This window comes from Dermochelys coriacea, chromosome 5 (assembly GCF_009764565.3).
Source record: "Dermochelys coriacea isolate rDerCor1 chromosome 5, rDerCor1.pri.v4, whole genome shotgun sequence".
Classification (NCBI taxonomy): Eukaryota; Metazoa; Chordata; order Testudines; family Dermochelyidae; genus Dermochelys; species Dermochelys coriacea.
In genome coordinates this window covers 49,993,588-50,021,050 of record NC_050072.1, presented here as the reverse complement: position 1 = coordinate 50,021,050, position 27,463 = coordinate 49,993,588, and the positions used below count along the sequence as shown (strand labels likewise).

At 43.6% G+C, this 27,463-nt stretch overlaps 1 protein-coding gene across 1 annotated transcript; it reads right to left on the bottom strand.

Annotated features, from left to right (window-relative positions):
* Window positions 1–1,928: 1,928 nt before the first annotated feature.
* On the bottom strand, window positions 1,929–27,461 carry FOXD1 (forkhead box D1). Its single transcript, XM_043515564.1, has 2 exons — window positions 27,340–27,461; window positions 1,929–9,720 (listed from the first exon to the last, which is right to left on the bottom strand). Exon 2 carries the CDS (start codon window positions 4,064–4,066, stop codon window positions 2,909–2,911), a length of 1,158 nt encoding a protein of 385 aa, XP_043371499.1. The 5' UTR covers window positions 4,067–9,720; window positions 27,340–27,461; the 3' UTR covers window positions 1,929–2,908.
* Between the last annotated feature and the right edge of the window lie 2 nt (window positions 27,462–27,463).

Here is a 27,463-nt window from a genome sequence, read left to right as displayed (position 1 = left end):
ATCAAAGGCTTTAGGGCTGGCCGGACGGCCGGCCTTTGTTACAGCACCTGCTCTGACAGAGCAGCCTGGACACTAGCTGCTCAGTGCAGCGGGCACAGGGGGCGCTGGGCCCTGAGGGCCCTGCAGAGCCCATGACTGTTTGGACAAGCACAAGACACAACAGCTAACTAAGTTAGGTCTTGCCGGTGGAGTCAGACTAAACATCCACATTTGTCCCCAAATTAGTGACGGAAAGTCATTTCAATTCTAGCTGCCAACGACTAATTATCATGTCTTTCAATTTCCAAATGGAGGCCTCTGCTCAAATGCTAGGGAAACCACTGGTATGAAATATGCAAGGAGCCTTTAATATACCTTTTGTCATGAAAGGTAAGGTACCCAAGGGGAAAATAACACGCAGGCATACACACACCTGTGTGTGTGGAGACAGCCTTATGGACATGTAACATGGCTCTCTTCCTGGATTTTGTTGTTATGAAGCTAAAAGAAACAAGTAATGGGAAGTGGCCCACCTGAAGCTACTTTCCCTGTTCCACCGATAAAGGGTGGAGATTTACATGTTCTGTCATCTAAAAGCACAATCTTGCTAATAAGAAGAATAAAAGCATGAATAATATTCTGTGTGTTTGAGAACTCTGTCTAGTATTAATAAATATAGACCTGTTTCCCCACTACAAACTTTCACTGACTAATTTAAAATCTTAACTCCTATGGATAATATTTTCAAAATTGGTTACTTACTGTTAGGCTACTAAATCCATTTTTAGACACCTACATAAAAGTAGCATGATTTCCAAATGTGCTGAGAACTTGCAGTTCCCATTGGGAGCTTACTAGTCACCCACGTTTGAAAATGTTGGCCTGTATTTTAAAGGGCTGCTATGAACTGTTTAATTCATGGTTAAACTACGATTTTAAGGGTACAGGCCAGATAATTTAAACTCTATTAGTACAGTGTTTGAGAGATTTAACACATATTTACTCGAAGTGCAATATATTACTCCAGCAACAAATATGTCTTGCATTAGTTGACTTGAAATGATTCTGAAAAATGTAGACCTATTTCTTCTACAGGAATTTTTATAAACCTGTATTTAGTAGGTCATTTGTGAACAATAATGAAGGAAAATATTTTTCCTGTCTTCTTACAAGGACAAATATATGATGCCTTTGAGATTTTTTTCTGATATTAAAGATTAAATGTGACTGTATATACTTTTGTTCTCTAAGAAACTCAGGCGACCCAAAGCGGCCCTTCATCTATATGCTGCAAATGGAGCTCAGCAGAGACCAGACGTTCAGTCATTCCACTTATTAAAAACAATTTTAACACCGCATTCCTACAAACAAAATACAAAATCATTATTTAGCTATTCAGGAGAGCACAGACCACTATCCTTCTGTAAACTGACGAAAAAAACCTTGAAACGTGAAACCATATAACTGAAAAAAAACTTCCGTTTCAGGAAATCAGGATACTCTGTTCTTTAAGCTGCTAAAATATGCTTGAAATAAAATCACAGGGGATACCTTTTAAACCGAACTCTCTGATTTGGAATTCATGTGTTTGTAATTCATAATATTCCATTCAGTCACAGGTCCATTTTTTAAAAGTGTGTTTTTCAAATTCTGACTTTGTGTCCTAATTTTTGTCTAAATCTGAAATGATAATAACTGCGTTTATGTATATATTCCTATTTAAATTACTTGAATATTTAATAAATGGCTTCGGCAGAAATATTATATATTTAAATGTACCTTTTGTACGAGATATATATATATATATATATATATCTGAAAGTGTATATATATATAGCTGAAAGTACTCGTATTATCTTTACACCAACCTAAAAGTATAAGGTGAAAATTCCCCATAATAGCTGTTTATATAGAATTTATTTTTATTTTCCTTCATACTCTTTGAAAACTAAACTGATGTAGTTATGATTTAAAACACACCCAAAAGTATTAAAATAGTCGACATTTATTGACCCAAATACAAATAGTTTTAGTTTTAGAGCATTGTAATTTGCAGGAAGTGGATATCTTCCAACAACAAATAGATTTACTTACTCCCCTCCCCTCATTTATATTTTTACTTTCTATTAACTTTTATTGTTGACAATGGCTAGACTGTGAAAATCATATTCTGATTTTCTTCTTGGTCAAATCCTTTAATAAATAACTATTTGCTGTAAAGTATTGTGGATACTGTTGTATTAACTTCTCTGTTATTCTACTAATCGCAAATCAGAACTCTCACTCTAGCCGGTGGGGGGGGGGGGGGGGAGCGGAGTGGAGGAGTGCTAAGGAGGGGAATGTCCAAAGCCAATTGTATGGGTGGGACTTTTTTGAAAATTAAAAAATTTATTTTTGAAAATGTATAAAAAATGTACATTAGAATAGTACAATAATACTTGCCAGTAATTTTAACAACATTCCTTGTAAAGAATAAGCATAAAGTACAAAATAAAAACTCCGTATGTCTATTATAATACAAAACACAGGTTAAAATAAGAAAGGATAATTTTGACTTTCTTCTGTGTAAACATGTTAATTTCCTTTTATAAAAGTACATGAGACAAGTGTACTAAAATGAAGAAGTATTGCTTTATTGTCCACCCTCACGACCTTTCATTTCTCTTGTACATTATTGTTTTTGAATTCCTGGACCTGAGAATCTCTGAACTTCAATGGTTTAGAGATATTTTTTTTAAAGGAATCAGATACAACTTTCCAGCAACAAAAGTTTCTGCCTATGCAGCATATAGAATTGGCTTTGCATAAATATAGGTACCGACCAACAAAGTGGCAGGACACAAATCGGCTGTATACAATGTCTGTTTCAACTCGTGAAGGTGAAAAAAGGATATACCCCGAATCCTACCTTCTGAAAGACTTTAAATCGTTAACAATTTGAAATCCTAGCAGTAAAGTTTTCGACATTGGACAAGGCTGTCCCTTGGTGCAGTGCCCCTAAGGCCGCGGCGGCGGAAGAAACGGAGGAAGAAGAAACCAGAGAGCGGGCTAAGACGGGAACCACCGCCGACTGGGACGCACAGCTGCTGCCAGCACCCCCGATGATGCTCTCAATGGAGAAGGGGGAGCGGGCCAGAGCCGAGCTGCTGGATTTGGCAGCGTGCAGAGAAGAAGTCAGGGACGGGCTAAGCTGGGGCGGGTAGCGGAAGGTCCTGGCCAGCTCCGCCGCTGGCAGTAAGGAGGCTGGCGGCGCTGCAGGAGCAGCCGCCGGAGGCAGGGCGCTGCCGGCGGCGCTCGCGGGGGGCTGCCGGGCCGGCGGGGAGTGGTGGTGAAAGGCAAAGAGGGCGGCGGAGTGGGGGTGGTAAGGCTGGAGCTGAATGCCATATCCACAGCTGTAGGGTCCGTAGCCGTAGGGCGCCGGCTGCTGGGGCGGCGGCTGCTGCAGGAAGGTGCCGGGATCCACCCCGCGCAGCAGCAGCTCGGGCGCCGGCAGCGGCTGCCGCTTGAAGCGCTTCCTCCGGCGCAGGAAGCTGCCGTTGTCGAACATGTCGGCGGACTCGGGGTCCAGGGTCCAGTAGTTGCCCTTGCCCGGGTTGCCGGGCTCGCGGGGGATCTTGACGAAGCAGTCGTTGAGCGAGAGGTTGTGGCGGATGCTGTTCTGCCAGGCCGGGAACTTCTCCCGGTAGTAGGGGAAGCGGCCGCTGATGAACTCGCAGATCTCGCTGAGCGTCAGGCGCTTCTTGGGGCTCTGCAGGATGGCCATGGTGATGAGCGCGATGTAGGAGTAGGGCGGCTTCACCAGGCTGTTCTTGCCGGCCCCGCCGCCGCCCGCCGCCGCCTTGTAGGGGCGCTGGGCGGAGGTGGGGGAGCTGCTTGCGCCGCCGCACGCCGGGGACCGGGGCAGCGAGATGTCATCGGGGAGCTCCCCCACCTCCTCGTCTTCCTCCTCCTCCTCCTCCTCCTCCTGCGCATAGGGGCGCCCGCCGCGCCGGGGCTCCTCGTCCTCCTCCTCGCCCTCGCCCACCACGTCGATGTCGGTCTCCTCAGCCAGTCCCGAGGCATCGGACATCTCCGAGCTCAGAGTCATGGCTTGGCGGAGCAGCTCATCGGGGGCGGCTGGGCCGGGGAGCCGCGGCTGCCGGGCACGCCGGAGTCCCCCTGCTTTGCTCCCGCCGGCGAATCCGCCCAGCCAGAGCCAGGATCTGCCGCCCCGGTGCGACCAAGCAACACACACAACAGCCAGCAGCCGCCTCCGGCGAGCAGGCAGCGGGAAATCTCTCCCCCTCGGCTGCGCCCCCGAGTTGGTTCCTCGCTTTCTCCTCCTCGCAAGAGCCCTCGGACATTAATGGATCCAGGGAAGGAGGGAGGGCGATTAGTATTGGGGGTGGTGGTGAGGGGGAAGAGTCTTGGGAAAGATCTTGAAAAGGCTGGGGCTGAGTCCAAAAGAGGGCGGCCTTTCTTCTCTCCTTATAGCGAAAGGGGGCCCATCACATGGCTCCAGACGTCAGCGCCACAACTGGGGAAACATCTCAGCGCGTTCCTGCTCGGAGAAATCAAACCAGCACTGAGCAGGCAAAGTCCGGGGGTGGGGGTGGGGGTGCGGGGGGAGGCACGACAAACTCGCCGCCCCCGGCAGTCCTGATGTTTCCAAGAAACTCGACTGCCCGCATTGCTAAAGGTCAGGGTTGGGAAAATGAAATACGCAGTCCTTCCTGCTGCCTTTCCCAATATACAGTGTGCCATCCCGTTGCAGTTCCTCCCCCGCCCTCCGCCCTCCATGTGCCGCAACACCAAAGTGCACTTCTGTTGCTGGGGTTATTCTGAGTAGTCGCTGGAGAACACATTTGCTACCCAAGTCACTGCCCAAATCGCAAGGCTTTTCAGCAACAGAACGCCCTTGGTGTCCTTTGTAGCTCGAACCTTCCCAAGAGAAGGGGAAATCTCACCAAAAAGGGAGCAAGGCAATCCCAAATACAGGAACTGTCCATGCAAATATCCCACGGGTGGCAGGGAAATCTGCATTTTACTGTTTCATTCATTAGAATTTTGAGACCCCCCCCCCCAGCGGACACGGTTTCTTTTTTTTCCCTGCGGTTTTACTACACAGGAGGAGAAAATGCAAAACCCTCTGTTTTCACCGGAATGTTAGCGGAATATAGTCGTTTTTGCAGATGAATTTCTTCTGAAGACCATTTGATTTTAATTCAGTAACTGCAATTGAAGACAAGGGAAAAGGAGAACTCGCCTGATAAAAATATAGACATTTTTATATATAATAATGAACCCTTTTAAATTAAAGTCGGTCTTCGAGTCAAGGGTAGGAGCATTTTCAGGATCTGAATTGAACTTTTGGTAGAAGGAACATTTCCTAATCATCAGGATGGGGGTAGTGCTCTAAATCTCCAATGAAAATGCTTCTTCGTGCAGAAACTTTTAGAAAACACTTTTTTCCTCTCTTCGGGGTATTTGTCATTTAGGAGTGGTATCACACATACCGTATATCTCTAGCTGTCAACCGAATCAAAAATATCCCCACTATTTTCATATTTGATTTTAAGGACTTTTTTTAAAGGAAGAAGTGTAGCCCTTTCTGTTGTATGAAACACAGAAAGAGAGAAATCCCCTTCTCGTGCAAGGAGAAACAAAATAATGTATTTTTAGAATCTCTTCGCCTTTGAGCCGTGGAGCAAAAGTAATAAGAAAGTGAAACACAATTATATTTCCAAATAAAATCATGATTTTTTTCAATGTCAGACGACACATTTTATGATAACAAAAAATCATACTCCTCTCAATTAGAGGGCGCACACATTTAATGAATCACTTCTGACGTTAGAGGGGAAAGATTATGATAAACGCACTTCTAAGCACTCTGACATGAAAAAGAACCATCTTGAATATACATATTATACATAGTTCTGCCGAATTAACTCTAAATTGTAATCTGTTTTAAAGTAGGACAGTATATAAAAGTTGTCATTTTATTCTGATTACAATTATTTTGAAAAGAAAATATAACTACGCTCTATAACGCATATTTCAAAGGCGATAAATATAACATTTTATTCAAATACATTTTCAATATCTTTTCTAAATTAAAAGTTACAAGCAACACTGTTTCAAACTCAGGTTCATGGATTTGTGAACATAATCCGTGTTAGTATTTCCAAATAATCCTATTTACATTGTGTTCATTACCGAGAAGCCAAAAGAGCATACCACAAAAAATTACAAAAGCAAAAGAATAATTCAATCAATAGCTATGTTTTGGCTAATATGTGGTGTACCTCTGTAGAAATGATAAAGTAACTCTAGTTGTATTAAAAAATAGTGAGTGAAATATCGTTTATGCGGGGAAATAGTTTTCCGTCTGGGGTACCAAGGCAAGTTATTATATAAAGTTTCCCTACTTGAAAAGTGTTTACATTTGGGGGTTCTTGTTAGTTACTTAGTTACTTAGTTTGTGGGGGGGTTTTCAATTCTCTTTGTCTTCTAGTATTTCTCATTTTATTACATTCCAGACTGTTTATAGTCGTCCAAAAAGAGCTAAATAAGAAGAATGGAGTTTAACTTTCGTGGGCAGGCACCAGCTTCACAGAAATAAGAATGCAAAAATAATCATACCTGCCTTTATCTTGTCTGCCAAAACCCGTGCATGATTCATCTGTGTACATTTTATATGCGTAACACATGCAGAAAACAGTGTTCTAATATTGACCCGTATCGCGACATTCTATTTCCATGGTTTTGATGCACAAGCCGATGAAAAAAATATTCACATACCCTGAGCCCCTTTGTCTCAGGTGGTTAAAACGTATCTTCCCTACACACTTTGAAAATGTTGAAAGTCATCTTCTGTCACTCGAGGAAAGAGAGGTGGGGCTTACTGAAGGGCAGTGAGTCAGCTCTGACTACAGACAATTAAGATAAGGTTTTATTGCAATCCCTCAGAGTGATGGTGACTTTTTTTCTCTCCAAAAGAATATTTGATTTCTTTCCTTCCAAACTTAGAAAGGCTGAGCTAAAAATGTGTGACAGAAGACAATGAAACAAACAACGCCAGACATTGCTCAACAGGGAAATAACCTCGGGAGCAGGCCCTGGCTGCAGTTCTCTGGACAGCTCTGCTGTGTTTCGCTCGTGCAGGAAATCAAACTGCAGGTAAAGAAGGAGAAAGCAAAGTCCATCTCCTTGCATGTGTCAAATGAACTGCAGTGCTCGGCGTGAAGAACTGTCGGGCCCAGACAGAAGCTCTTTGCTAAACAACCGGCAGCCCAGCGATTTGATGGTTTGCTCTTTTTACAGACAAGACAGCGAAACTCAAAGTTGAGTTTCCTCATCGGAGCCGAAATCGCGCTGCTTCTCTGCAGATCTCCCTTCAGGGAGCTAGCTCTCTTTAGCGGAGATTCTCCGCGGACAAGGGATGCCACCTACCGGCAAAGATGCTGGCATGCCGGAAAACGGGTATTCGTGAGCTCTCCATCCCGGTCGGCCAAGTTTGCTTTGGAGTTTGTTCAGTACAGTGTGCTAGGATGACAGCCCTAGTCCCCAACCCCAGAAATATGAGCATTGCCGCGGGGTGATTGGCTCCAGCGCCAGCTGCAGGAACAAGAGGAAAAGACACCGCCGGTGCCTGGGCAGTTAAATAGAATTCTTTGGGCCATATTGTGCTATCGATTTTGAAATCAACAGGGAGTCCTGCTTCCAGATCCATGGCTCAGATCTTGCCCTTTGTCCTTACGTGCAGTTTGCATTAAAAAGTTTGATGAGAATGCTTACAAGCAAAGACTAAACGGAAGAACACAGGAATTTATCTGATTCTAAGTATCTGCAAATAATAGCAATCCACTGGAGAAAATATGTGGGGCTGTTATGGAAACAAACTACCAGACTACCTTGTTTATATCCCTGAGCTTTTTTCCGGGGTTAATTCTGATTGACTTTTAAGTGTCTGTTCTTTGTACACTTGTCAAATGCTAATTTCAAGGTGTGGAAGGGCTCCCACCACTTCATTCTTCTATTGACAATGCTCTTTGTACAAGTTCATAATATCGGAGAGGGTTTTAGAAACTGAGTACATTAGTAATGCAGCATGTTAATATAATTCCTACAGGCAGTTATGGTGTGTTGTTATTTAACGTGATAGATCCAGGACAGATCTGGATATCCAGGAGAGATCTGGATATTAACTGTTAATGGCAATGATTCTACCGATTTCTATACTTCATTCTAGACAGCAGAGTATGTAAACATAAAAGTCTTCGCTAAAACAATATAGGGCCATATCATGCGATCGATTTGTAACCAGAATTTCCCCAAATTCTGCCTCAATTTGATGGCACAATAAGACCCATAGAAAATACATTTACTCATTACATTCTTGCTTTCTAGCCTATATTAATGTAAAATATGTCCCCAATTATTTATTGTGTACATTTATTTAAATGGAAGCATTCCTCTGGAAAACCCACAGTCAAGAAAAGAAAAGAAAAGAAAAGAAAAGAAAAGAAAAGAAAAGAAAAGAAAAGAAAAGAAAAGAAAAGAAAAGATGCAGCCTTCAGCGTTCACAGCAAACAACTCCAGCCATTTATTCGATATGGATATTTCAACTGATACAGGAATGTGAATAGGAGATTGCCATACAGAACATACACTGAGTAGGAAACTTGTTTTCTAAGCAGGTTTCACAACCGGGAAGAGTTGGTGTCAGCAAAGGTTTAACCGACAATGCAAAAAGGGACAATTATTTGTCCTGACTTAAGGAATTTTCATGACTGCTGATAACACTGAACATCCTCTGCAATGAACAGGCCATTTCTGAGGAAAGAATCTCTCGAGTATTTGCTAACCCTGATATTGTCTAACAAACCGAAGCAGTCGCATTGTGGACAGGTTAATCATTTTTATACCCACCTTCTAGACAAGAGGAAACTATTAGGATTTCCACTTAGACACCGTCCGCAGTCAAAATTGGGCCAAATTCTGCCTTATGTTCCTTGATCCTCACTGACTTCAACGATCATGGTCTCAAGGGTATGACTGAGAGAAGGAGAGAAACTATAGACCCAAACCTGCAAAGCCTTACTCCTAGAAATAGTCCCATTTTAGTCCGGGGGGGGGGGGGGGTTACTATCCAGAGTGAGGCTTGTTTTCTTGTTTCTATCATTCAGTTTTTATGCAGTTCCCATTTAGTTCGCTTATAGGGCCTTTAGCTTAATGGAAGGTTTGCCACTGACTTCAACGAGGGTGCACAAATAAGGTAGGCTGCATAAGTGAAAGGGAGGGGACAATACAGACATAAAGTGGGAGAGATGAGAATGGGGCACGGGCAAAAGCACGATTTAACCTGCAACAGCAAAACAACATGAAAATCGTAGCGTGTAAAAAGTTTGTGAGGCCCTAGAGACGCAGCAAAATAGTAAATGTACTGAATGCATTTGTATTTCTTTTAGGGCACCTCTCCTAAGGCCGCGGCACTGCTACAACAATTACAAAATGCAGCGCAAAAGAATAAAAATGACAAAATCTCCCAATAGTTTCCCTCCCACACCCAGCCTGCAGTAATACTCGCAAAATAATAATCGTAATGATCCACAATAACTCAGACTCGGATCAGCCTTTGTCCTTCTGTTTATGCAGGGTAAGATTGCCAGCGTCATTAGCAGGAATATCCCTGGGCATGAATGATTACCACGGCAGGTATTCTATCCTGGGTTCACTAGCAGACACATGAGACACTTCCTAAAAAAAAACAGAGCCTTTTTAGAACTATCAAACAACATGAATGTTTAAAATACCAGAACTGGGAAGGAAGGGACGTTTGGATTAAAAGTGTGCAGCTCTGTTACCCTTGGGAGGACAACGTGATTAGAATAATGTCGGGATTTTTTTTTAAGTATCCACACACATACAACACACTACGTCTTTTCACTTGCTAAAATGCTTATATCATATACTCCATAACTTATACCTTAGCTACATACATAGGATCAAATTCTGCTTAGTTTACTAATGCAACTAGTCCCTTTAACTATTATTCATTCTAACTCATCTTTTAAAATCCCCGTATATCCAAACCACCTTCAAGCACATATTCGATCCAATAGATCAGTCCCGTGCTGTTCCCTAGAAGTTCATAGTCTCCAGAAGGCTGGGGATGAGCGAGTTCCAAAGCCAAGGATGTTCCCCTGTATTCAATCCCCAGGATTCAAATCTGGGGATGGAACAAGAATTCTTTAGCTGATCTCAGCTGCTGGGAAGGATGACTGAGCGGAGAAGCAGCCTCTTAGCTAGTCATGACCCAGAGCGTCTGAGCATTCTCGGTTAAAACCAATACCTTGAATTGCGTATGGAAACAGATGTAGCACCTGCTAAATCAGATATACTTCTTGTAAGAGATGAGTAAATTCCCATTTGACCTGGTATCTCAGTCACCTAAGCTGATCTGGGTGACTTCACCGCTATGTTGATGGTGAACCATATAAAATAATAGCTCAGAACTAATGATCTACACTGTAACCGTCCCCATGTGATTTTTAGTTCAACACATAGCTAGGCACCCTTTGAACCTTATGTTTGCGCTGGCACTGGAGTCAGGGAATGTGAGCACACTTTGCCAGACATTTAGGATGAGGTCAGAGTTTGCTCTTACTCAGCAGTACTAACAAATACAGTATTTTAGGGGAAAATTGGAAAAATCTGCAGGAATTCTTTACTTCTGATTTGGAAGAATTAGGATACCTCTTCCTCATTTTCTCAAGAAGTCAGGAACATGGATATTTTTATTCATTAAGGATGATTTTATCAAAATAATGCATATTATCTGAATCTGTAAAAGTTGGGAATTGCACCTGTAAATTCATGCAAAGGCTGCTCAACATAGAATTAGATTCACATATTCTCAAACACAGTTCACATATGCCTGCACGTTTGTCCTATTCACTGCTCAAAAACTGGCTGAGTGTGGGAGGGTTGAGCTTTAGCTATTGACTCTGAAGGAAGAAGAAATAAAAGGAGGGTAGGAGTGGAAAGGATGTTGTGGATGCAGTAGATGATGGTGAAGAAGGAGGCAGAACGTATCCTAAGATTTGGGGCTAAGGTAAGGCAAGTGAATGGAATATGCCCTATGGAGGGAATATTGGAAGGAAGGGAGCCATGCCTTATTCAGTGTATACTTTATAATACAGTGAATGAGATAGTGCTCTCTGCACCTTCAGAGATGTGCATGACCAGTTCACAGCTAAGTTAGTCACTCGAACTTGTGGCTTTCCTTCACTTTGAAGACAATTCCCAAAGTACAGGTTCTGACCCTCAGGGAGGTTTCAGAAATGACCCAATGGGGTCATGGGAAGGTATGCAAAATGTAGCATTTTGCAAATAAAATACAATAAAATAATACAATTAATGTGATAAAAATGGATATACAACATATGTTTTGGAATGGTATGGTATCCTTTAATGCAGCGGTTCTCAAACTATGGGGCACAGGAATGTATCAAAGGAGGTGCAACCTGTGTGGTTTTTCTTTGTTTGTTTTTTTTTAAAGAGTTCTGACTGTCAGCTTTGGGTTGCTGGGGTTTGTGCAGAAGGGCCGTGCACATTCCAGAAGTGGGGATAAAGGGGTCAGCTGGAGCCCGGGCTCTCCCCCCCCCATTCAATCACCTGGAGGCAGCAGGGCAACAGCTGTCAGCAGCAACGCAGAAGTAAGGGTGGCAATAGGGGCACTAAGTCTGCTGTGAAAAGTGATATTGACAAATATCACTTTTTGCATTGCCACTCTTACTTCTGTGCTGGTGCCTTCAGAGCTGGGCACCCAGTCTGCAGCTGCTGCTCTCTGTTCTACCTTCAGAGCTGGGTGGTGGTATATGTACTTGCCAGTGGAGGGGGCATAAATAACTACAGATACACAGAAGGGGGGCCTGATCAAATAAGTTTGAGAACCATTGCTTTAATGCAATCACTGTTAAAAACCAAACCAAATTCCGCTGGGATTCTCAAAGTGGACTGGAGCAGCACATGAGTGTGTGCAGCCAGTTGCTTGAGCCACTGCTAATAAAACAGGTTCTTTCTCTGTATGCCCAGATTTACCTCTCTCAAAACAATACAAGCCCCATTAAAACACATAATTTATTAAGGATGACACAAAGTACAAGTGGTCCTTCACACAGACCATTCAAAGCATGTTCATGAATTACAACACTGACATGCTGGATGTAATTGCTGTGGAACAGGAACACTGCTGAGCTTCACACAATTATGGTATGTATGTTTAGTCTTCATTGAAGCTCAGTTCAGACCAATGGGTGATTTGGAAAGATGGTTTCATTGTAACCCCTGCCTGCTCAGAGTAGCCCTTCTGGTGGTGGCTAGGTCAGCTAGTGCTTGATGAGCCTACTACAGTCTTAGCTAAGAGTAAAACATCTTCTAGCTCAGACAGTAGAGGCTGATGCATTTAGGTCCCAAGTTTGATCCCTTGTTGATACCCCAGTTTGGGCCAGCGGTTACATCATTAAAAGAACAAGTAGGTTCCAACCATGATGGGGAGGGAGTGGAGAAGAAATATGACCCAGATATGGTTTTACATCACTTGAGAAATTTAGAAACCAAATATCCATTGCTGAAAGATAATATTTTCTCCAAGAAATATGCTCCCAGAATGTCAAATTAGTCCACATCATTGGGATTCTTTTGCACTCTTTAATACTTCTGGCTTCTCAAATACCTACAGTTACAAAATACACTTTCTTGCAACAGAGTCCTACAAAACTGTGCCCCATGTTATCAGATGATGACTTGACCATGCTCAGTTACACCTTCATGTCCTACAGGCTAGATCACTGCAATTTGGTATATCTGGACATGAATACTCTGCATTTGAAAAGCTTCAGTTAGTTCAGAATGCAGCATCCAATCTCCTCAGTAATATCAGTCACTGAGAGCATAAATAACTATGCTTAACTCACTACACTGCTCCCCATAGAATACCTAGTCAAGGTTAAAGCTTTCCATGAAACTGAGATTAGGTATTTCACAGAGAGCCTCTCACTTTCTCAGATAACATTCTCCCTTAGAAGCTATATACCTCAGAAACTATCATCCTCAAGGATGAAATTCATGAGAGCAGGCAACAAGACTTGCTTGGCACCAGAGCTTTTTTAATAACTACTAATTTCAAAACTTTAAGAATGAAGTATAAAACTCACTTCTTTGACTTGGCTTTCCCAAATCCCCAACTAAAACCAACAAAGAAGTAGAGAGGAGGTGGAAGGGGAATAAAAAGTTGTGAAAAGAAAGAGAGGAGTAAAAGAAGGGGGAAAGGAGGAAATAAAATCTTAAACTGCACTGGGAGAAATTGAAAGAAAATTTAAGCTATGGGACAGCTGTAAGTATGGTGTGCAACTCTTCAGAAGGTATTCAGAGATGACCACAAAGGGTGACATTACAAAAACCTGGACAAACAGACAAACAGAAAGCAAACTCTGAAGGAATCAAGCTTTTGAGGACAAAAGGTGAGGAGGATGGTGGTGTTTTCAACAGTAATAGAGCACAGAAGACAATTTAGGAGGAAAAATAAGGAGTTCTGGTTTAGCGATAGTGAGTTTGAACTGTGAGCAAGCCATCCTGGAAAAAGTGTTGGTTGGCTATTAGAGGGGCACAGCGCATGGTCATAAAGATCAGGGATGCCTCGAGGCAGCCATTTGAAGCTGAAAGCCACTAATATTTGTTGCTATTGAGATTGCAGTGCTTGGAATGCTAGGAGGTGACTGCACATGATGCAAGAAGGGGCCTTAACATAATTGTATGTTGCTTTGCAGTGCTCTTTTTGCTTTCACTTAATAGAATAAAGATTGCTTTCAAACAAACACAATTATTTTATTAAAAGACAACAACTGGAAGAGAGAATCAAATGAAAAAATTAATCAGCAGGGAGGAGGATGGAAAGGTCTCAAGAGGAGGAGGGGTCCCGGGACGGCTACAGATTTGTGTATGTCCAGGGATCATACCCAACCTTCTCCTTTGGAGTACAATGCAATGGGTGCTGTACTTCAGCAGGGCCAAACTGCAGAGGAATGGGTGTTGAGTGCAGTGGGTAGTGGGAGTCCACAGTGCTGGACTGTGAGGAGGGAGGAGTGGAAAGCTGCGGGTAGAGAGTGGAGCCGGGAGGTTGCTAACAGTGTGTTGGCGCTGTGGTTGGGGGCGCATGGGAAAGAGTTTTGTGACAGCAGTTGCAGGAGAGAGCGGGCACAGTGCTGTTCGGTTTGAAGAGCTAGTATCGTCTGGAGCGTGTCCACTTGGCGCTCCATAACATTTAAGAGGTGCTCCATGGCTTCTTTCTGGTATGCTGTGTTCCCCTTTAGGTCCCTCTTGTCACTGTCCCGCCACTCCTTCAATTCCTGTTTCTTGATGGCAGAGTGCATCATAACCTCACGGAGAAAGTCCTCCTTAGTTCTTCTTGGCTGCTTTCTAATTCTGCACAGCCGTTCTGCCGCTGATAACAAAGAAGGAGGCTGGGCTCCCAAGGTCATCTCTGTGAAGTTTAAATTTTACAGAAGCAGTATTGTTTGCAACACAGACAACATTGATTCAGTGTTTTAAAACACAGCCAGTACTCACACACCTGTCATTAACTGTTTGACCCCAGGCAAGCACACATTAGCCACAAGACCCCCAAAATGGTGAGTAGCCACAGGGGCAGGGTAAATCTCTGTTCCCGGACCCTGCTGTACATTGGGCACGTGGCACTTGGGGAAAGCCAGCACTGTAGCAGGGACCTGATAATCATTCCTGTCCCCACACTTTCCACAGGAGGTGTTCATTATGGAAGATATGTCGCTGCTGAGGGTTATCAGGGAATCAAGGGAGGGTCTTCTCCAAGCCTGCGGCTTCTCGCCTGGCCCCTATGTGGCTTGCCTTTGTGCAGAATGGTCCCCCGATGCCTGTGATGGCATGGGAAAGTTACCGTTAATGGGACAAGAAACAAAGCAGCTCTGCCGAGGAACCTACGGCAGTGGATTGCCCAGTATCTCCATGAGAGTTTCCTGGACATCTCTGAGGGAGATGCCTGTAAAGTGAGCGAGTCTATCAACAGCCTGTTCCTGCCACTCAAACTAGGCATGCAGTGGGAGACAAGCCTGCTTTCTGCAACCCTCCTGCCCCCAACAACTCACTACAGCAATTCCCAAAATCAGATCCACTTACCAGGGCCTCCTCTCCTGTTTGCATATCGCCAAGATCTGACAGCTGTGACTGGCTAGCCTTCTCCCGGGTAGAGAAGAGCTCCTGACTGCATCCATCTCTGGCCTCCAAGTCATCTTCTGCCTCTTGGTTCCCCCTTCCCCTCTTCATCCAAGATTTCCTCCTCCTGGCTTGGTCCAATCTTGACTGGTATGCAAGCCAACAAAGTATCCAGGGGCCTTTGCAGTAGAGGTGGGGTCACCATCGAATATTGCATCCAGCTCTTTGTAGAACCGGCAGTTCGTGGGCACAGCACCAGAGCAGCAGTTTGCCTCCCGCACCTTGTAGTAGATGTTCCGCAGCTCCTTCATTTTTACCCTACACTGCAATGTTTCCCGGTCATGGCCCCTTTCTATCATGCATCGTGAAATCTGTCCGTAGGTATCATAATTCAGTCAGGATCGCATCCCATTGTTCACGAATCTGTTGAATGTCATTGATAAGACTTTCAATGTTATCCCTGTCAACATCAAGTGTAGCATTGTGTGCTTCAATTACCAGATTAGTTTGGTGGATCATTTTAAGTAGCTTCATCCACAAAGATGACACCAGAATGCATTCAAATTTGGACATGTGCTTCTGAATAGACTGAAGTTCAGTTCGAGCCTGTGCAGTGAGATTGAGAGATTCAAGCTCATTTAAAACCTTTCTCACTGAATTCAAATGCTGCGCAACTGGTTGAACACCATCAATCTGTACAGACCATCTAGTTTTGGACATCCCATGCAGTGAAACAGGAAGATATTGCTTCAGAATTTCCCATATTTGTGGACTGCTACTGAAGAGATTGTACATTTGCTGAACAGTTCCAAAGTAAGTAATTGCCTCCTTGCATGATTCAGCACAGTAAACTCCTACAAGGTTTAGTGCCTGATTTCCACAGCTGGAGAAAATACAGTTTGAATTATGCTCAAGCAGAACTGCTTGTACACCTTTGTACTTCCCAGCCATATTAGATCCATTGTCTTAGGCTTAACAAATGCAGACTTGAAAATCTAACTAAAAACCTTCTAGAATTGCTAATACTCAAGCAGCAATTTCTTTTCCAGTTTTTCTTGTGAAATTATCAAACAAAATAAACCTTTCTTCAATTGAAAATTTTGAGCTGTCTACAATCTTAACATATCAAATAACCACAGTAATCTGTTCCTTGTGAGAACAAGCTGGAGTGGCATCAACAATGATTGAAAAATACTTGGCATTTCAAATCTCATCAAGAATTGTTGTTTGTATGAATGACCCACATAGCTCAATAAATTTGTTTTATATGCGTGTGGAGAGACAATGGACTTGCATGTGCTTTTGTCTCTCTTGCAATTCTCAAATACGTTTAACATGCTCTAATAAAAGTGGGTCATATTTGCTGAGGAGCTCAACTATGCCTAGAAAGTATCCATCTGCACGATTACCAATACTTTGACTGGAACCAAAGAAAGCCAATCCCTGTTCTGAAAGAAAAAGGATGACATTCAGGATGTGCTCAAGAAGTTTTTTCCAGTTATTAGTTTCTGTAGAGAATTCAGTCAAAAGTAAATTCTCAACTGAACTTTCAGCCGATGCTGCCCTACTGGCTGATTTCCATGCAACATATTTCAGAATAGCAGCCGTGTTAGTCTGTATTCGCAAAAAGAAAAGGAGTACTTGTGGCACCTTAGAGACTAACAAATTTATTAGAGCATAAGCTTTCGTGAGCTACAGCTCTCTTCATCGGATGCATGCAACATAGTTTTATTTGTGTGACGTTGAACTCTCATGTGATGAAAAGGAGTACCCACCCAGCAATATTGTTAATCTATCCAACTATACTCTGAGCCCAGCAGAAGAATCTGTCCTATCTCGGGGCCTCTCCTTTTGCCCCTCCACCCCCATGAACATAATACAGTTCTGTGGTGACCTAGAATCCTATTTTCGACGTCTCAGACTCAAGGAATATTTCCAACACACCTTTGACCAACATATTAACCCACAGAGACCTTCCTGCCAACACTACAAAAAGAAGGATTCTGGGTAGACTCCTCCTGAAGGTCAAAACAGCAACCTGGATTTCTACATAGAGTGCTTCCGCCGACGTGCACGGGCTGAAATTGTGGAAAAGCAGCATCACTTGCCCAAAACCTGAGCCGTGCAGAACACAATGCCATCCACAGCCTCAGAAACAACTCTGACATCATAATCAAAAAGGCTGACAAAGGAGGTGCTGTTGTCATCATGAATAGGTCGGAATATGAACAAGAGGCTGCTAGGCAGCTCTCCAACACCACTTTCTACAAGCCATTACCCTCTGATCCCACTGAGGGTTACCAAAAGAAACTACAGCATTTGCTCAAGAAACTCCCTGAAAAAGCACAAGAACAAATCCGCACAGACACACCCCTGGAACCCCGACCTGGGGTATTCTATCTGCTACCCAAGATCCATAAACCTGGAAATCCTGGACGCCCCATCATCTCAGGCACTGGCATCCTGACAGCAGGATTGTCTGACTGTGTAGACTCCCTCCTCAGGCCCTACGCTACCAGCACTCCCAGCTATCTTCGAGACACCACTGACTTCCTGAGGAAACTACAATCCATTGGTGATCTTCCTAAAAACACCATCCTAGCCACTATGGATGTAGAAGCCCTCTACACCAACATTGCACACAAAGATGGACTACAAGCCGTCAGGAACAGTATCCCCGATAATGTCACGGCTAACCTGGTGCTGAACTTTGTGACTTTGTCCTCACCCATAACTATTTCACATTTGGGGACAATGTATACCTTCAAATCAGCAGCACTGCGATGGGTACCCGCATGGCCCCACAGTATGCCAACATTTTTATGGCTGAATTAGAACAACACTTACTCAGCTCTCGTCTCCTAATGCCCCTATTCTACTTGCGCTACATTGATGACATCTTCATCATCTGGACTCATGGAAAAGAAGCCCTTGAGGAATTCCACCATGATTTCAACAATTTCCATCCCACCATCAACCTCAGCCTGGACTAGTCCACACAAGAGATCCACTTCCTGGACACTACGGTGCTAATAAGCGATGGTCACATAAACACCACCCTATATCGGAAACCTACTGACCGCTATTCCTACCTACACGCTTCCAGCTTTCATCCAGATCACACCACATGATCCATTGTCTACAGCCAAGCGCTACAATATAACCGCATTTGCTCCAACCCCTCAGACAGAGACAAACACCTGCAAGACCTCTATCATGCATTCTTACAACTACAATACCCACCTGCTGAAGTTTAGAAACAGACTGACAGAGCCAGAAGAGTACCCAGAAATCACCTACTACAGGACAGGCCCAACAAAGAAAATAACAGAACGCCACTAGCCATCACCTTCAGCCCCCAACTAAAACCTCTCCAATGCATCATCAAGGATCTACAACCTATCCTGAAGTATGACCCATCACTCTCACAGATCTTTGGGAGACAGGCCAGTCCTTGCTTAGAGACAGCCCCCCAATCTGAAGCAAATACTCACCAGCAACCACACACCACACAACAGAACCACTAACCCAGGAACCTATCCTTGCAACAAAGCCCGTTGCCAACTCTGTCCACATATCTATTCAGGGGACACCATCATACGGCCTAATCACATCAGCCACACTATCAGAGGCTCGTTCACCTGCGCATCTACCAATGTGACATATGCCATCATGTGCCAGCAATGCCCCTCTGCCATGTACACTGGTCAAACTGGACAGTCTCTACGTAAAAGAATAAATGGACACAAATCAGAAGTCAAGAATTATAACATTCAAAAACCAGTCAGAGAACACTTCAATCTGTCCGGTCACTCGATTACAGACCTGAGAGTAGCTATCCTTCAACAAAAAAACTTCAAAAACAGACTCCAAAGAGAGACTGCGGAATTGGAATTAATTTGGAAACTGTATACAATTAACTTAGGCTTGAATAGAGACTGGGAGTGGATGGGTCATTACACAAAGTAAAACTATTTCCCCATGTTATTTCTCCCCCCCATCCCACCCCCCACCGTTCCTGAGATGTTCTTGTTAACTGCTAGAAATGGCCCACCTTGATTATCACCATAAAAGATTTTCCTCCTTCTCCCTACCCCCTTCCTGCTGGTAATAGCTCATCTTAAGTGATCACTCTCCTTACAGTGTGTATGATAAAACCCATTGTTTCATGTTCTCTGTGTGTGTATATAAATCTCCCCACTGTATTTTCCACCGAATGCATCCGATGAAGTGAGCTGTAGCTCATGAAAACTTATGCTCAAATAAATTTGTTAGTCTCTAAGGTGCCACAAGTACTCCTTTTCTTTTTGCGAATACAGACTAACACAGCTGCTACTCTGAAACCTCTCATGTGATGGCATTCGATATTTCAACTTCCTCCAACCTTTGTTGATGCTCCATCCTGATTGATCAGAGAGAACTGATGCATTTGCAGCACTTTTGTTCAAAATGAAGCAGGGTGCACAGTACAGAGATTGTCTTTCCATACTCCAGCATAACCAGTCTCTTGTGCAGGTCTCATCATTTGGAAAAGTTTTTGTCAGCAAACAAGTAGGGAAAGCATGATTATTAGCATCTCGTGGAATGTTACTTGGAATTTCAAAACAACTAATTTGAAGAAAAGATTGCATTTGGGCAGCATTGCTCCGGTCAATAATTCCAATGTCTGTCACAGTCAAACCTGCAGTACTCATGAATTGCTCTTGCTGTGTAAGATCTACATCTTCTTGTTGCTGTTGAGTTTCTTGATCGTACACAGGCTCTTCTGCTGCATTTGTTACTGTTGGCACATCTCCTTCTTGGCTACTGTCCTCATGTCCAGGTATTAGGATTGAAATATCACCTGTTGCAGTTGCAGAGTTTTTATTATCTGTAGCATTGTTTGTTGGGTAAGGTGTGTTTTCCAGTGGTTTGAGAAATTAAGTTATTGGCTTTGAGCTCTTAGCTGCTGCTTCATTCAGTTGTTTTCGCTGTGTGTTGCTTGCACCACTTTCAAGTCTCCTCTTCATAGTGATCTATCTGGTCAATATGTAGCCTATCCACACTTGAAATATTCTGCTGTAAATAAGTAGCTTATCTACACTTGAAATCTTCTTCTGTAAACATGCACACAAATGCTGAATGGTACACGAATGCTGAAAAGACTTAAAATGAAGGAATACTAATTAAGAACACAAAATTAAACAGTCAGACAGGTTATTATCCTTATCACTGAATTAAAACTCAAGCACGCAAGGTATAATATAACAGACAGAGCTGAAGACAAAAGAATGACATATATATAGTAAACACAGACACAGACAGAGGAATAATGTCCAAACATTTCAAATACGTGTCCTCACGAAACTCACTGTACAAAATTGTCCTCACAAATTTTCACCTTGAATCTGGGCCAATAGACTACAAAAGTCTATGATGATGGCCAAGCTACCAAGCTAGGCTCAACCAACTAACCAGTCACCAATTTTAGCTATCATATGAAGATAAAAATGAGGAATTCTCACACATAAATAATCCCTTAGTCAACTAGATGTAAAACTATAAAGACACTAAAATGTAACAATTCTCCACCTTTCAACATGTACTTGATCCAGCACCAGCCACTAGTAGTGGTTTGTTTATATAATCAGCTGATCTGAGAGGACATGTTCATCATGGTCTAATCTTATGCCATCAGAACCGACATATTTTTATTAATATTTATGAACATTTTAAATTCTTTAATAGACAAAATCTATATCAGTTTACAAAAAAATTATGTGTTTTACCAAATCTCATCTCTTATTTGCTTAAATTTTCAGCTCTAAGCTGACAGAGTGTGTCACATTTTGGTCTGACTGGGATGCGCATAAAAACAAGTTGCGAAACTTATCAAATGCCAAAAAATTAACAAGTGTCTAAATTTGAGGCCGCCTTTGAGCTTGAGGCCCAGGCCAAATGGTCCTCCTGGCCCTCCCTCTGATTGGTCCTGAGTACTGGAGGGAAATACTTAAGTGTAAAACAAAAAAAATTCTCATTTTTAAAAATTGATTACATAATTTTATATTCATATTACTTTTCTGTAGATTTGTTAAAACAAAAATCTACATTTTGGGGCTAAGTTTTTTGACAGTGTCCTTTTAAAACATGTCTTATTATAACAACAAATAAAAACTGTAATTTATTCATGAAATTCCTAGTGAATAAGTCACCAAAAAGGTATCAAAATTACAGGACAAGTTAATGTTGTAATATTATTAATGTATATCGCGCCAAAAACATACACTGAACTTTACAAAACGTAGGCCCAGATTCTGCAGATTCTGCCCAGATTGTGCTTACTTTTATGCATGGTGATTAGTCCCATTGAAGTCAATCATGTAAGTCCCAGTTAATCATGCGAGTTGTCCCACTTGCTTCCTCACAGTGAGCAAAGTCAAGCTCACTGCTAAGGGCAGGTCTACACTTAAAAAGCTGCAGCAGCGAAGCAGCACTAGTGCAACTGTGCTTCTGTAGTGCTTTAGTGAAGACAGTACTATGCTGACTGGAAAGCTTCTTCCGTTGGCATAGTTAATCCACTTCCATGAGAGCTGGTAGCTATGTTGACGGAAGAAGCTCTTTTGTGGACATAGCACTGTCAACACTGGGGATTAGGCTGGTATAACTGCGTTGCTCAGGGGGTGTGGATTTTTCACACCGTGGGTGGCATTATACTGATGTAAGTTTATAATGTAGACTTGGTCTAAGTCTTTGCAGGATTGGGCCTTAGACTAAGAAGTGGTCCCTGCCACGAAGAATTTACAACCTAAGGCCCTGATCCTGCAAACATTTACACCCATGAATAACTATGCATATGAGAGAGATAGGGTGGATAAGGTCATATCTTTTATTGAACCAACTTTTTTTGGAGGAAGGGATAAATTATCGAGATGATTCACTGAGCTCTTCTTCAGGTCTGGAGAAGGAAACTAGAGTGTCCAAGCTAAATAAAAGGTAGGACAAATTGTTAATCTTAAGTTCATACATGTTGTAGGAGACCACTTAGAATGGTCAATTAATACCTTTGAAGTCATAGGACAATGAAGGGTTAGTAGGCAGCAAGGTGTATTACAAGTTGTTGTAATGAACCATAAAACCAGTGTCTCTGCTAAGTCCATGGTGTTTATCGTCCAGCAGAATTATGAATTTAAGTTTCCAGGCTCACCTTTCAAAGGTGTTGTGCAGGTTTCCTTTGAGGATGAGGACGGAGAGGTCAGATATACAGTGATCACTTTGTGAAAAGTGACAGGTTTCAGAGTAGCAGCCGTGTTAGTCTGTATTCGCAAAAAGAAAAGGAGTACTTGTGGCATCTTAGAGACTAACAAATTTATTAGAGCATAAGCTTTCGTGAGCTACAGCTCACTTCATCGGATGCATTTGGTGGAAAAAACAGAGGAGAGATTTATATACACACACAGAGAACATGAAACAATGGGTTTATCATACACACTGTAAGGAGAGTGATCACTTAAGATAAGCCATCACCAGCAGCGGGGGGGGGGGGGGGGGAGGAGGAAAACCTTTCATGGTGACAAGCAAGGTAGGCTAATTCCAGCAGTTAACAAGAATATCAGAGGAACAGTGGGGGGTGGCGTGGGGGGGAGAAATGTCATGGGGAAATAGTTTTACTTTGTGTAATGACTCATCCATTCCCAGTCTCTATTCAAGCCTAAGTTAATTGTATCCAGTTTGCAAATTAATTCCAATTCAGCAGTCTCTCGTTGGAGTCTGTTTTTGAAGCTTTTTTGTTGAAGGATAGCCACTCTTAGGTCTGTGATCGAGTGACCAGAGAGATTGAAGTGTTCTCCAACTGGTTTTTGAATGTTATAATTCTTGACGTCTGATTTGTGTCCATTCATTCTTTTATGTAGAGACTGTCCAGTTTGGCCAATGTATATGGCAGAGGGGCATTGCTGGCACATGATGGCATATATCACATTGGTAGATGCGCAGGTGAACGAGCCTCTGATAGTGTGGCTGATGTGATTAGGCCCTATGATGGTATCCCCTGAATAGATATGTGGACAGAGCTGGCAACGGGCCTGTCCTGTAGTAGGTGACTTCTGGGTACTCTTCTGGCTCTGTCAATCTGTTTCTTCACTTCAGCAGGTGGGTATTGTAGTTGTAGGAATGCATGATAGAGATCTTGTAGGTGTTTGTCTCTGTCTGAGGGGTTGGAGCAAATGCGGTTATATCGTAGAGTTTGGTTGTAGACAATGGATCGAGAGGTATGATCTGGATGAAAACTAGAGGCATGTAGGTAGGAATAGCGGTCAGTAGGTTTCCGATATAGGGTGGTGTTTATGTGACCATCGCTTATTAGCACCGTAGTGTCCAGGAAGTGGATCTCTTGTGTGGACTGGTCCAGGCTGAGGTTGATGGTGGGATGGAAATTGTTGAAATCATGGTGGAATTCCTCAAGAGCTTCTTTTCCATGGGTCCAGATGATGAAGATGTCATCAATGTAGCGCAAGTAGAGTAGGGGCATTAGGGGACAAGAGCTGAGGAAGCATTGTTCTAAGTCAGCCATAAAAATGTTGGCATACTGTGAGGCCATGCAGGTACCCATCGCAGTGCCGCTGATTTGAAGGTATACATTGTCACCAAATGTGAAATAGTTATGGGTGAGGACAAAGTCACAAAGTTCAGCCACCAGGTTAGCCGTGACGGTATTGGGGATACTGTTCCTGACGGCTTGTAGTCCATCTTTCTGTGCAATGTTGGTGTAGAGGGCTTCTACATTCATAGTGGCTAGGATGGTGTTTTTAGGAAGATCACCAATGGACTGTAGTTTCCTCAGGAAGTCAGTGGTGTCTCGAAGATAGCTGGGAGTGCTGGTAACGAAGGGCCTGAGGAGGGAGTCTACATAGCCAGACAATCCTGCTGTCACGGTGCCAATGCCTGAGATGATGGGGCGTCCAGGATTTCCAGGTTTATGGATCTTGGGTAGCAGACAGAATACCCCAGGTCGGGGTTCCAGGGGTGTGTCTGTGTGGATTTGTTCTTGTGCTTTTTCAGGGAGTTTCTTGAGCAAATGCTGTAGTTTCTTTTGGTAACTCTCAGTGGGATCAGAGGGTAATGGCTTGTAGAAAGTGGTGTTGGAGAGCTGCCTAGTAGCCTCTTGTTCATACTCCGACCTATTCATGATGACGACAGCACCTCCTTTGTCAGCCTTTTTGATTATGATGTCAGAGTTGTTTCTGAGGCTGTGGATGGCACTGTGTTCTGCATGGCTGAGGTTATGGGGTAAGCGATGCTGCTTTTCCACAATTTCAGCTCGTGCACGTCGGCGGAAGCACTCTATGTAGAAATCCAGGCTGCTGTTTTGACCTTCAGGAGGAGTCCACCCAGAATCCTTCTTTTTGTAGTGTTGGCAGGAAGGTCTCTGTGGGTTAATATGTTGGTCAAAGGTGTGTTGGAAATATTCCTTGAGTCTGAGACGTCGAAAATAGGATTCTAGGTCACCACAGAACTGTATGATGTTCGTGGGGGTGGAGGGGCAAAAGGAGAGGCCCCGAGATAGGACAGATTCTTCTGCTTGGCTAAGAGTATAGTTGGATAGATTAACTATATTGCTGGGTGGGTTACGGGATTGACAGAGCCAGAAGAGTACCCAGAAGTCACCTACTACAGGACAGGCCCAACAAAGAAAATAACAGAACGCCACTAGCCATCACCTTCAGCCCCCAACTAAAACCTCTCCAACGCATCATCAAGGATCTACAACCTATCCTGAAGGATGACCCATCACTCTCACAGATCTTGGGAGACAGGCCAGTCCTTGCTTACAGACAGCCCCCCAATCTGAAGCAAATACTCACCAGCAACCACACACCACACAACAGAACCACTAATCCAGGAACCTATCCTTGCAACAAAGCCCGTTGCCAACTCTGTCCACATATCTATTCAGGGGATACCATCATAGGGCCTAATCACATCAGCCACACTATCAGAGGCTTGTTCACCTGCGCATCTACCAATGTGATATATGCCATCATGTGCCAGCAATGCCCCTCTGCCATGTACATTGGCCAAACTGGACAGTCTCTACGTAAAAGAATGAATGGACACAAATCAGACGTCAAGAATTATAACATTCAAAAACCAGTTGGAGAACACTTCAATCTCTCTGGTCACTCGATCACAGACCTAAGAGTGGCTATCCTTGAACAAAAAAGCTTCAAAAACAGACTCCAACGAGAGACTGCTGAATTGGAATTAATTTGCAAACTGGATACAATTAATTTAGACTTGAATAGAGACTGGGAATGGATGAGTCATTACACAAAGTAAAACTATTTCCCCATGGTATTTCTCCCCTCCACCCCACCCCCCACTGTTCCTCTGATATTCTTGTTAACTGCTGGAATTAGCCTACCTTGCTTGTCACCATGAAAGGTTTTCCTCCTTTCCCCCCCCTGCTGCTGGGGATGGTTTATCTTAAGTGATCACTCTCCTTACAGTGTGTATGATAAACCCATTGTTTCATGTTCTCTGTGTGTGTATATAAATCTCTCCTCTGTTTTTTCCACCAAATGCATCCGATGAAGTGAGCTGTAGCTCACGAAAGCTTATGCTCTAATAAATTTGTTAGTCTCTAAGGTGCCACAAGTACTCCTTTTCTTTTTGTGAAAAGTGTTTGCCCACAGGTGACAAGGTGTTTTTGTCTTTTATAATTTTTCTGTGTGAGTTCATTCAATACCATAGTGCTTGTCTGGTTTCACCCATATAGTTGTTGCTGAGGCATTTGATGCACTGGATGAGCTACACCACATGTTGTAATAGGGCTATGTAGGACCGATGGATCTTAAAAGGTGGTATTATGAAGTAGTGATCATTGTAGCAGTGGAGATATGTTTTCAGGTTTTGCATCTGTTGTTCTGGCAGTTGTGTTGAGTTGGTGTTCTGGTGTTGATTTGAGCTGGTGTGTCCCAGTCTCTAGGGAGCTTGTTTCTGATGATGAGTTTAGAAAGGCCGGGGGGTTGTTTGATGGACAGAAGAGGTGGTTTGGGAAAGATTTCTTTCAGGATGTGGTCCCCATCAGGCATGGGTTGTATTTGTTTGATGATACCTGTATGGGTTCTAGTATGGGGTGGTAGGTGACAACTAAAGTGTGCAATCAGTGTCTGTTCTTTCCTGTATTGAAACAGATTTTTGGGGTATTTGGGTGTCCCATTCCACACATAAGTGTTCTCAGTGTGGAGTTATGTGTATAATCATTTGCAGGATCAGGATCCAGTTCAGACAATAGCAAAATGCAGGGCAACAGTCCAGGTAAAGGAGGGTGTGAAGAATCATTGATGAAAACTCTAATGTAGGAAAGATTCTTGGAGATGACCACAGAAGGTTTGTTAGACAAGAAATGGGAAACTGTTCTAAGTGTAAGGTATAACATGAAAGAAGGTGTGAAGCCAAAGGAAGTCCTGATGTGAGAGTAGTAGGATGGAAAGGGGAAGAGTAACAGAAGATAAGAACAGAGATGTAGGCAGGATTGAGATTATATAGGGCCTTGAAAGAAAATCCAAGGAGCCTGAATTAGATACTGTGAAATACAGGCAGGCAATTAAGAGAGTGAAGGGAAGGATGATTTGATAGAAGGAAGATTGGAGGAGGAGAATGATGTTAGCAGTGGTATCTGGGGATAAGATGAAAGAGAAAGAGATTAGAAAATAACACGCACAGCGGCCAGAGGCATAGAGGTTACAGTAATAGAGGGAAGAGGTGATGCAGACAACAAGAAGGTTTTAGCAATGTAACTAGGAAGGACTGGCCCGAGTTCAGCTGTATTCTAGCAGAGAGAAGAACAGGGTTTAGGGAGATGCAGAGGAAAGCCCACGCGCGGGCCCAGAGACAGAGCCGCAATTCTCCTGCAACCCCGATTCCAGCAGCTGGGAAGGCAAACCACAGACCACAGGCGCCCTCGTTTCGCGCCGCGGCGGCGGCAGGCCCGCCGGACAAAGGTGCCCAGCAGAGAAAGGGGTTTCTCAGGACGCTCAGTCCAGCACCGCGCGCCATCTCTGGGGCTGCGAGGGGGACGCTCTCTGGGGTCCCAACCCCAGCTGCTCTCGGGCCCCCCGCAAGAGGCCCAGGCTCCACCCGCCCCACCTGTGTGACGGTCTCCGCGCCGGCTGGCCCGAGGCCCCATTGGCTGGGCTCACGCCGGCGGCGTCACCCTCCCCTGGCGCGGGGAGCGCGCGCCGGGGTCCTGGGCTGAGGTAGGAAGAGCGCG